General features: G+C 41.6%; 1 protein-coding gene across 3 annotated transcripts; it reads left to right on the forward strand.

Moving 5' to 3' along the window:
- Nucleotides 1-2,931: 2,931 nt before the first annotated feature.
- LOC135465994 (small conductance calcium-activated potassium channel protein 2-like) lies at nt 2,932-11,050 on the forward strand. Of its 3 annotated transcripts, none has more exons than XM_064743379.1 (2): nt 2,932-2,990; nt 9,648-11,050. In XM_064743379.1, the coding sequence occupies exons 1-2, from the start codon at nt 2,964-2,966 to the stop codon at nt 11,034-11,036; spliced, it is 1,416 nt and encodes a 471-aa protein (XP_064599449.1). In that variant the 5' UTR covers nt 2,932-2,963; the 3' UTR covers nt 11,037-11,050. The 3 variants fall into 3 exon arrangements, with proteins under 3 accessions (XP_064599449.1, XP_064599448.1, XP_064599447.1); XM_064743378.1 differs by lacking the exon at nt 2,932-2,990 and adding an exon at nt 3,129-3,230; XM_064743377.1 differs by lacking the exon at nt 2,932-2,990 and adding an exon at nt 7,879-7,952.
- The last annotated feature ends 1,371 nt before the right edge of the window (nt 11,051-12,421 follow it).

Consider the following 12,421-nt stretch of genomic DNA (forward strand, 5'->3'; position numbering starts at 1 on the left):
GGCTTCAAACCTGTAGGCGGGTGATCTTACGTGAGGTCGCTGGAGAATTCTTACCTTCCACCAATGTGACACTCGCATTACCGCTGAACTACATGTCCGTTGTGTGTTGGAACACAATCTGTTTGGAGTAAGAAACCATTTGAGGCTAAGTTAATAGATGTTCGGATATCTGTCTCGACATTGGTATAATATAACGATGAAGGGCTTCCCATTTTCAGTGACCAAAACTGCTGTTCAGACATGCGTACTTCGTTGATTAGATACATGATAAATTTATTTTTTAATAACGATGGTCTACTTTGTATAATAATGCTGGCCGCCGTCGTCTAAGTGAAATATTCTTTAGTGAGTCCTAAAACACCATTCAAATAAATAACGGGGGAGGGGGGATGTATTGCTCCGTGGCCGAGTGATTAGCGTGCCAGCGCTGCACACTGTCTCAGGAGCCTTTCACAAACGTCTCTTATCGTATACGTGAGATGGTCTGCCCGCAAACTGTGGTGGTCATGGGTTTCCCCCGGTTTCCTCACATCGTTATGCTGGAGATATTCAAATAAGTGAAATATTCTTGAGTACGTCGTAAAACGTCAATCAAATAAATAAAACAAGGCCTCCAAACATATGTTCGTATAGACCAATTTCAACCGCAATGGACGTTTCCAGATTAATTATTGCAAGACCAAGGTCTAAAAGAACATTCTGCACAAACGACGGCAGAACTATACAGTAATAATGTACGACGGATTTATGTATAGAGGAGCCGTCAACCAGACATCCACCAACATGTGCACATTAAAATATGGTTTAAAGGTGAGAACTGAGTGTATAGCAAACAATTCATCGGCAACCAGTCTGTGACAACCGCCCTATAGGTATATCTTTTTTTACTGACACATGTGACACATGCATTACAAGTACTCCGTTTACGCGTAAAATATATGGCTAGCTGTTTTTCTGTAAACTTAAGCCATTTCCCACGTGCTTTATGTCGTAAAACCAGAGCAAAGGCAACAGTGTGATGGTTGTCAAATGGTCACACATAACCGGTGAAGTCCGGCCTCTAGTCAGATTACATCAGTTAGGTTTTTATTCTAAACGTTGATGAGAATGCTTAAATAGTAATAACATACACGCCCCCTATAGCAACATGACTTAAGCAGAATTAAGTAAAAAAATATATATTGTGATGTTAATTGCAATTTACATTAATTTAACGGGACACTTTTTCAGCTGAAGCTATTAGGGCCAAAATTATGTAATCTTCTGTGTACTAGTTTAGACTCATAGTCGTGCGTGGGTTCAACTATAATAGTGGAGAAATCTAGGTAAATGTACCAAGACGTTTATGGTTTAAATTTAATATAGTTTGCCAAAGATCTGCGCAAAGAAGTCGAAAGCTTTACATTTACGTGGTGAAACCTTTATTTCCTCGTTATTATGTAATTGTTTGTTCATTTCTGAACAGACGTTTTGTGCCCAAACTGGAAACAATATCCTTCAGCTTGGACCCGAATTAGGTACACCATTATGACCCTCATCATCACTATAATCTAGGCCAATCACCCTCACTTCTTTGTTATTAACATGTACATAAGGTAAACTTTCTGTTGGGATATAACAGGTTCCTAGGGCATTCCACCCACCAGCATGTTTACCGAAAGTATTAAACTATTGTGAACACTCATTATTTGCTATTTATTGTGTTTAGTACATAGAATGCGAATAGTGCAACACAGCTGGCGAATGAAATGAAATGGACAGTGAATACATATTTTATGATAGATAAATGTGCATTGCATCTGCACACTTCTTTAATTCTGCCGAAGAGGTAAACAACACACGCATCTTATCATCTGGAAATCAAGGGTAACTGAGACCGATTAGATTTGCTTGTATATCTGCGCATCATTAATTTATGAATCCGCCAGTAAGTCATCCACGTAAGCCCTTCCGTACATGTACACGTGACGTGTACGTATGCGGTGTACATGCATATACACCTGCAGAAAAGACCTCACTGCTGCGTGTACAAGGCGTATACACGCACCTCGCTGCTACGTGTACAAGACCTATGCATGCACCTCGCTGCTACGTGTACAAGGCGATTACATGCACCTCCCTGCAACGCGCACAAGGTGGATACATGCACCTGGCTGTTACGTGTACAAGGCGTATACATGCACCTCACTGTACTACGTGTACAAGGCGTACACATGCACCTTGCTGCTACGTGTGGAGAGCGTATACATGCACCTCGCCGCTACCTGTACAATATTATACTTCAAAGGGAGACACGTTTCTGTGATCTTTCACCTGATCCTGATAAAGAAACTTGAGTTATCCCCCTTTATTGATTGTTTAATATCCACCTACTCCTGAAAGGTTTAGTTAACTTCCATGCCCTGCTACACGACATTAACGTTGAGTGACCTTTGGCTTAAGATCGATCTGGCGTACAGCAGCATTGACTAACGATACACAGGTTGGTATGTTCCCTAAAGTATACACAAAAGGCCTTATTTTAACAATGTACGCCGTATTGTCTGCCCTGTGGCAGATGTAGGCAATTTCTTACACACGTCCATCCCTCTTATGAACGCAAAGTTAGGAGGGGAAGTATTTCAACAATGGCTATTGAACAAACCACTCAAAGCATTGCAAGCTAAATGGCTGTCTGCTCGTCTTGTCTTGTTGGAGGGGTGTGATGATGCTTTCCTTCTCTGCTACCTTACGCGTTGGCGGATTGGTTGACGGCATTTTTAACTGGGACTCATATACCGCCTCCAAGCTATTATGTCATATAAACTGTTGAGGAGCCAATTAGACGGCGGTATTGTTAACAGAGCATCCTGAGCTGTTCTGGAACTTTGTCACACCTAGTTCCCAAACCGCATACCGGGGCTCATATTTTTAGCGCTGTGTGTAAGAAGGACATCCCTGTTTCTCTCCAGCCTGTTGGATTCATGTTGAGACGGATCACTACCCCAAAGGTGACGGATCGTATTAGCTTTAGCCTTGTAGGGTATTGCCAGGGGCTTTCTCTTTTTCCAAACATCGCTTGGTGTGTTGCTCTTTCAGACTCTCTTCCCCTTGCAGTGTTGTTAGATGTTTGCTCCAAATGAGTAACCGCTTTGCCCTTTTTGTGGTCTTGGGAGAGAACCGACCACACAGCCATGAGCGTTTCCAAAACAGGGGAGGAAACAATTGTTTCTGTGCCAAACACACCAACGGTAAGTTTGACGAAGGGTGCTATGTGCCATCCCCACACACAAGCTTATTCCTCTCCACTTTGTGCAGTCTGGGACATGTGTTATTGCTTCTTCTTCGCACACTTCATCTTCAGCATCAAAATCCCTGTCACGCTTAATTCACAACATAATTCAGTAAATCCATTTTCGTCCTTTAAGTGCAAATGTATTAGAAATAATGCCGTAGACCATACGGAATAAAAACAGACAATTATAATATGAGACGGGGTCACTCGCAAAAAAAACAAAAACAAAAAAAACCCATTTCATTCAAGAAAGCTAATTTGCAGTTTACATTGACGTATTGGGATAATTTACCTGTTCATGCGGCAAGTTATTGCTAAGAAACGGAATAATATAGTACTTGGCCTCATCGGTTGGTTACCGCTGTTCGAAAACTTTTAACTGCGTGCTAAACTTGGCAAAGGTTTTTTCAACACGGTACACGTAGGTCCACTGGTTTCACTCATATCCGAAAAACAAGCCCCTTCGCATATAATGCTTGGCTCCTCTTTTCACTTTTACAAACATCAAAAGTGTTTCCGGGGGATGTTGTGTTATTCAAAATAAATGCTACGGTATGGAAAGTACCGTAAAACCAGAGCAGGGACGATAGTTAACAAATGGTCACACGTAAACAGAGAAATCTGGCCTCAATTATCCTCCCTCAAGGTTTTTTTATTGTAAATGTTCCTGTAAATTGTAGCTACTTAAACGCTCAACGCTTAACATTCTGTGTCGTAATGAATTTGAAATGTACAAAATAAAGCGAAAGATTTCTGAACCTAGATGAGGAGTTAGGCGTGTGAATTTTATCCGTTTTTAGTTGAGCAATGCCATCTACCCAGACAATCCACTTTGTATAATCACACGATATTGTTTCAGTATGCAGGACATGGATAGGACGACTTTTCAAGGACGACGGTCAAGTCCTTTGTAGATTGTAGCTTACGCGCATGTTTACCTTATAAGTTGCTTGCTCAGGGTTGCTCACACTATAGCTAAGCTCACACAAGCATGATGAGACGGTCAGAATGTCGCCGGGTAACAGGTCCTTCATCCGTTATGGCTCACCAAGCACCAAAATAGCAAACCAATCCAGCAATTAGGTAGAACACCAGCACTACTGCTCCTCAGTGTGTTCTCACTGCGGTTCAGTTCTTTGTATAGCCGGTGGGTCCCTCATTATCACACTGGCGTTCTTGCCTTGGCTCTCCTTTTGTACCAAGCATCATACTGCCATACTCTGTTGCTACATAAGGGCTAAGATGCTGATAGCTGCACAGGGGCCCTGTCTTTTCAATCTTGCAAATAAACCTTAATTACATGGATGAGCCACACAGAATACACAGCCGATTAACACCCAAATTGTAGTAATATGTTGTATGTTTTGACTGTTTCAGACTAGTTTACACTCACCAGTAACTTCCGATAAACTGCTATTCACGCCACTGTTCTTTTTCTTTGCTTAATTCTGCTTAAGTCATGTCGCTTATGGAGGAAAGTGGTGTTTGGTTAATACTATCTTTCCATCTACATAAACAGCTAGAGTGAAATCCTAAATGAGGTAAATTTACAAGAGGTCGTATTTCTCTTTTATGAGTGACCATTTAGCAACCATATATCACACTGTCGTCGCTGTTCCGGTTTTACTCTCTATGCAGTAGTCTTTTACATTTATTCCGCCTTCAGCACCTACCGCTTTCCATATAATAATAGCAGCCTGCAAATTTTTATTTGATTGCTGCTTAACGCTGACATCAAGAGTGTTTTTTTCTCATTTTAATGCCTTCTAACTTACAGGCAGAGCGTAACCAACAAAAGTTGCATTCGCCCCAACAACCTCATTGTTGTTGAGGTTGTATAGGCCGATGCGCTGCGGCCATGACAGTACTTCAGCGAACAGTTGATCACTGAGCGAATAGTCGGTAACATATCCATTAGTTTATCACGTGTCCAATAGTTGATCACTTAACGAAAAGTCGATCACTCAGCCTATAGTTGATGACTCAGCAAATAGTTGGTCACTTAGCGAATAGTTGATCACTGAGCGAATATTTGATCACTGAGTGAATAGTTAATCACTGAGCAATTAGTTGATCACATAACCAATAGTTGATCACATAGCCAATGGCTGATCACTAAGCCAATAATTTATCTCTCACGATTAGTTAATCACTCAGCGAATAGCTGACCACATAGCCAATAGTTGATCACTCAGCCAATAGTTCATCACCCAGCCAATAGTTGATCACATAGCCAATATTTGATCTCTTAGCCAATAGTTCATCGTTTAGCCAATAGTTGATCACTCAGCCAATAGTTCATCACCCAGCCAATAGCTGATCACATAGCCAATTGTTGATCACTGAGCCAATAGTTCATCGCTTAGCCAATAGTTGGTCGCTCAGCCAATAGTTGATCACTCAGCCAATAATTTGTCACTCACGATTAGTTAATCACTCAGCGAATAGCTGATCACATGGCCAATAGTTGATCACTCAGCCAATAGTTCATCACCCAGCCAATAGTTGATCACATAGCCGATAGCTGATCACTTAGTCAATAGTTCACCGCTTAGCCAATAGTTGGTCACTCAGCCAATAGTTCATCACCCAGCCAATAGTTGATCACATAACCAATAGTTGATCACTCAGCCAATAGTTCATCGCTCAGCCAATGTATGATCACTCAGCCAATGACAGACGGCGGATAAGAAACATGACAATTTATTATAATACATATGTTAGGTGGCCCCTTGATTTCATGGACTGAGATTGTCGAATCCCAAATCCTGGCAGCATTGGATATGTGACATACTTATTTAGTATGTACCCACTTCAGTTCGTTACCCACATTATATTCCTGTTCGGCGTATGAAAAGATGTAGATCGGCGTTACTGGAGCCGGTTGTTCAAAACTATCGTAGGACGTAATACCGGATTTACATTTGGACAAGTCTTCAGTTTTGTACTTGGGACTAAAAAATGATATTAAAAATGAACCAAATCTGCTGCTGTTCCATTTGATCTCTTCACAGCTGCAATGATTGCTGGTTTTTGTTAAAGTATTGAATATGACTTAATATCCGTATTAGCTAATACACCTTTGAACAACCGGTCCCAGATTACCAATTACACCTTCCCAAGAGCCGTATCCCCTTCTCGACACATACCACGCATATACCGCGTGCAGAACTTAAAAATTCTCAGCCATTGAGAAACTTCTATTCCCTAATAACATTGGCGATATATCCACATGAAAATCATATATACATTTTGTGGATATATTTATGAATATTTTGTATATATTGAATTCGTCTAATAGATGAGTCATTGGAAATCTCGACCTCAAAACAGACATTCTTTTACCAGCCTTCCATCAAAATGGACGTTTCGGGTCAAGTCTCACGAAGCGCACAGGAAGTTGAGATCACATGACTGTGTCCTAGCGATCTCAGCGTCCCGTATAAAAAAGGACAGGTGTGGTGCACGTAACTACCATGGTGACGTAACGCCTGCCGAAACGGTCGCCATGGAAACTACGTCTACATAACGGGAGGTTACTTTGTGACACGGTCCCCATATTATGTAATAAAATTAACACAGTGTGAAAAAGGTTTATAAACATGTAGACTGACATAAGGCAGTCAAGCACAAGGGATACAAACTAGATAAAATTATGTTATTCATGTTAAGTAGGCTACTTCCAAAGACTGGTCCAGTGACTGAAAGAAGACAAAAAAGTTTTAATTCCGAAATGAAATGAAATTTACTCAGGCCTTGCAGTTGCAAACTTTTGTTCCCTCTTCCGGGTCACTTTACCTGAGAGCTTCATCGATATGATATTCCGGTTCAGGAATACTCTATGTGTCCAGTTAAGTTATCTTTAAAGTTTTATAGAACTACGGTGGACTCTTTTTTTTATTTTATTTATTTATTTTTTTACGTCATGTTTTGGCCAATTATTATTACATGTACTATTATTATTGTTATTTATTTATTTATTTATTTATTTGATTGGTGTTTTACGCCGTACTCAAGAATATTTCACTTATACGACGGCCAGCATTATGGTGGGTGGAAACCGGGCAGAGCCCGGGGGAAACCCACGACCATCCGCGATTGCTGGCAGACCTTCCCACGTACGGCCGGTGAGGAAGTCAGTATGAGCTAGTCTTGAACTCACAGCGACCGCATTGGTGAGAGGCTTCTGGGTCATTACCCTGCGCTAGCGCGCTAACCAGCTGAGCCACGGAGGCCCCCTTATTATTATTGTCTTGAACATCTTGTTATTATATGGAAGAATCAGTACGTGGTCACACTATTCACGGAGTGAGAATATATTAAATATTTCCAAAAAAGGCCACTGTCAAGTGTACAACTCTGACGTACGCCTGCGCTGGTTTGATCACACCATCAATCGACCTGAGGACAACAGATGTCGTCTTCTAGCTGCCAGGCGTCCTAATCCCTCGCCAGAGTGAACCCCGCACTCCACATTGTACAAGCTCACCCGATAAACTCAATCGATCATTGTGAGATCTGGCGGTGTGCACGTATGGTGTGGGGTAGATACTAGTACACGTAACTTCTCTACACTGCCAGGCTTATTAGTCATGTCAGGAACAAGATGGCAGTCCGCGATGGGATATTTAGAAAATTTAGGAAGAGGAGAGAGTACAAGTGCTTGGAGTTGCAAGAGGTATGAACTTAAAGTAGCCCAGATATCCTGAACATGACCCTACCCTCCTATGTATATGCCCAGAACTTTCACAGATATATTTTCGGGTGGTAAAGATGTAACAGTTGACACGTACAGCCAATTCTAGATGACCAAGAGGGGTCCTATAGTAATGAATTACCTTTTAGATGATGTCTTTAAGAACTGATAAGTGTGATTATCAGCACGCAGTGTAGTTCTCCTTAACGTTTGTATGTCCGAATGTGGCAGTACAAGAATCGTCATCTGGGAACTTAGGTGAGAACAACGTATAATACCAGAGTGTGCAGAAAAACAGAAACATCTCTTATATACAAGTCTCCGGTGTAATATGGTTTGGCTCCCCCAAAGCACTCAATGATAGTTTTAAGCTTCAAATTCAACTTTTGTCTCAATCCTTCGCAAAAAGCCTTCATCAAACAAAATCAAACAAGCACTAGGCCTAACCCCTAATTCAGTAGCCCACTTTTATCACCTTAATTAGCATAATTTCAGAGTATTTAAACGATAAATCCATTCTTTAAGAACAGAATCATAGATACACGTACATATATAACTGTTCCTTGTGCACGAATTAGGAGGGCATGAATGGGAATGAAATGTCAAGATTTTTCTTAATGTATAATGAAGAGGTTTCAAGTTAGTCTCCTTTGTTAATATGTGCTGTTAAACAAGGCATACAGACAGCATGCATGAACAGTGCTGTAGTGTAAATTTACGAGTTTATAGGCGCTTACTGTGAGAGTACGAATCTCGGGGTTGTACACTGTAATACTGACTGGTGACTAGGTTAAACCCTCATCATTATACAATGTCACCATGCATGACCAAAAATTGATTGATTGATTGATGGATGGATGAAATGATTGATTGACTGGTGCCACGGCAAACTATATATTCCCCATGGCCATCAACCTCACCCAGTCACCTATCGATCTGCACACAGAATTCATAGTTTGCATCTACCTGTCATTTGGCCCGTGTTGTTCAAAGATCAAGCCTCCTATTAACTTCAGTCTGGGCCTGTTTTCCATTAGGACTAGTCTGGGAATAACACATCGGACAGATCTAACTTTTAATACACTTTGAACACCCGGTCTCTGCTTCTCTCCATGGAAATACAACTTTAAATAATCGCAACGACTATTCACTTAAACCTGACCGGCACCTTTCACCGCATTTGTCATTACGGTCCAATGCTGCAAACCTGAATTTTACGACCTTTCGTTCAACTCTAAGTTTCGTCACACGTCGTGAGGAGAGTCAGCTGTAGCTTGAATTCCAGTTCCAGTGACGAAAATATTCATAGAAGCTGACAATGTGTTTATTAAATTCATGAATATAAAATAAATAATATTTCTGAAGTGTTTCTCTTTCTTATCTATATGTAAATGCAGCATCTTTGTTAAGGTTTCGAACCACAGCCTGTGTGGCACAAAAAACTTGCAAGACCCAATATTTATTCCATTGCAAGTTTGTTATAATATGTTTGTGATACATATACCTGGTCAGTTCAGTAAAAGATTAGTATCACTATTTTTGAGTCTGAAATGACCAAATAAAATGTAACAAACGGCTCAGTGCGAATGGTACCCGTAGAAAACCCCTGATTCCACACCATGAGATGTCTGAATTATTTTTTATGTTAAAAAATTACCCATACTTTTTGTCCCTCAGGATCCACCTCTTCTGCGGGAGTCACAAGAGGACCCCCTGGTGGACAGAGACAAGAAAGTGATGATGTACACCCAGAGTTGTGACAGCCCGGTGACGGCCGATCCCCCTTCCGGCGAATCCAGCGAGCCCCCGGAAGAGGCCCCTCCCCCAAGACTGAATCTCGGTACCAGGCTCAGCCGCAGGAAGCTGTTGGTAAAGCGCCGTCGATGGATTGTGGACGTGGAGTTCGCTCTGGCCTTGGCGGGAATCATCCTGATGGTACTCAACACAGAGTTCTACATTAACGGGATCTACACGCTCGTCTCGCTGCCCTCCATCACCATCAAAATGATGATATCTATCAGTACCATCGCCCTTCTCATCGCCATCATCGCTAACTACGTCACGATGATCCAGCTGAGGATGATTTACCAGGGTCTGTTCGAATGGCAGTTGGTGATGCATACTTGTGACTGGGTGTGTCTCTTCACAGAGCTGATAATCTGCCTGGTGCATCCTCTCCCAGGAAATGTCGTAATCTATTACTTTCCGCAGCTCGGCTCCCCTCATCTCGTCTCGCTAGACGCCATTTTGTCAATCTGGATGATGCTTCGCCTGTATCTCATCGGGAAGTTCATGGTGGCCCACAGTCATCTGCTCTCCGATACCTCCATCCAGAGTTTTGGAGCGCTAAGCCGGGTCAAGATCAACGCCATGTTTGTCTTCAAGGCTCTTATGTCAACGAACCCGGGCTCTGTTTTAATCGCCATCATGGCGTTGATGTTTGTTGTGGATTCCTGGGCTATGCGAACATGTGAGATTTACTATGACCCGGAAAACCCCTTCGGCGGATTCCCGAGTTCCATGTGGCTCATTGCCATAACGTTTTTGACCGTAGGGTACGGTGACATTGTTCCCAACAGCTACTGTGGTCGTTTTATCTCAGTAATAACAGGGCTGATGGGGGTTGGGACAACAGCCCTTTTGGTGGCCGTCATGGCCAGCAAACTGGAACAGACACGCGCTGAAAAATACGTGCACAACTTTGTGACGCGGATTCAGCTGGAGCGCCATAAGCGTGATGCGGCCGCGGATGTGCTCAAATCAGGTTTAAGGATCTGGAACTTAAAGAAGAAAAAGAATAAAGGGAGAGGCAGGAAGCTCATTCACGAACAAGGTCGACTTTTCCAGTCGATTCGAAAGATGAAATTTGCTAAAAACGAAGGGGCGCGTTTATCTGAGAGTGCCATCGGTCTTGTAGAAATAGGACGGACTGTATTCTGGATACAAGACACTTTACTTGATATGCAAAAGCATCAGAACGATACTGTCGACAAAATATCGGCACTAAATGAGCGATTAGCAAGCTTGGAAACGAAACTCGACCGAGCGAAGAAAGTAGAAAGTTAATGACATGGCATTGTGCTTCTATATGTTGTATATATACCTATGTATATGTATATATGTATATCGCGTTTGTATCAACCTCACAGTCCAAGATGCTAATTCCGTTTCTTCTTCAGGATGGCGCCTGCAATTACTTGTTGATATTCGGGTGGTTATAACTGACAATTGGGTATTACCAGGTAATGTACTTCGAAACACTAACGAAAGTTTCTCCAGATCATCATTAGGTATTACCCATATTATTCCATACTAGGATTAGGCCTACTTATGTTAACAGATGAAGCTTAATGATGTCGCCGGTATATTATGGACATCTCTGAACTGTGAATAAAGAACACGCGAATGGGACCTGTTAGACGTCCGGCGGCGTGACCGTGACGTCATTTTATTGAAGTCAAATGTATCTTTTCCAGCCCATCTTGATGACGGTACATTAGAGACAGTATGGCGTTACAATCGAAACTGATACATTGTAACGTTGTACACACTATGCAACATTTCTTTCTTGATGTAACAATGGCTCGAAGTTCTGCTTCACACTAGCGCTACCTCACGAGATTAAAAAAATAAGTCGAGTTATAAGCGGTATTATTGTAAATAGGACAACCGGATGTCTCATGCATTGTTTACACATGTCTAAATTTTCTGTGACATCATGATATCAGAATTGCTTTCACCGGGAATGGAAAGAAAAGTAATGTTGTCTTGAGAAGGGTTGGTGGGCATCGGGTGTAATGGAGCCATGCATTCATATACGGACAGTTGTGACATCGCCTATCTGACGCTCACGTTATACATAGTGTACAGGAATTCTTCTTTCTGTAATATTGCATGGTACTGGCTCTGTTACAGAAGTACAATGTTCATGGGACTACTATACTGTAGTCAGAACTTATGGGCTTCAGTGAGGATTTAATATATTTGCAACTCTGCATGTTACAATGGCTATTTCATATGGTATGCGTTCATAGGTGTTCTGCGTGATATTCTACCAACATTTTGGTCAGTGACTACGAGATACTAAACTGTTCCAATTTATTTTCTCCTTCGTTTGTTTATTTATTAGTCTCGGTGCATTGTATTTAATAGTTCTTTACTGATTTGTAGAAAACTGTTACATCCATGGTAATATATATCTTCTCAGTTTTGACTGCGACAAGATTTAAGATACTTAGATGGTTGTTGTGGAAAAACGAAATATTTTCAACTCCATTACAGTATCCAAAAATCAGTGGTTGTCTGCCTGTATTCAGAACGTTTTGATTGTTGTCATTACAAGTTACAACGTTTACACATAAACACAGAGCCACTCGAGTTTTCACAAGCCAGGAATTACTTCACCGCGTGTGAAGCTGTGTGTAAAAATGTACTGCAGAGCGTTATGCTAT

This window comes from Liolophura sinensis, chromosome 5, assembly GCF_032854445.1.
Source record: "Liolophura sinensis isolate JHLJ2023 chromosome 5, CUHK_Ljap_v2, whole genome shotgun sequence".
NCBI lineage: Eukaryota > Metazoa > Mollusca > Polyplacophora > Chitonida > Chitonidae > Liolophura > Liolophura sinensis.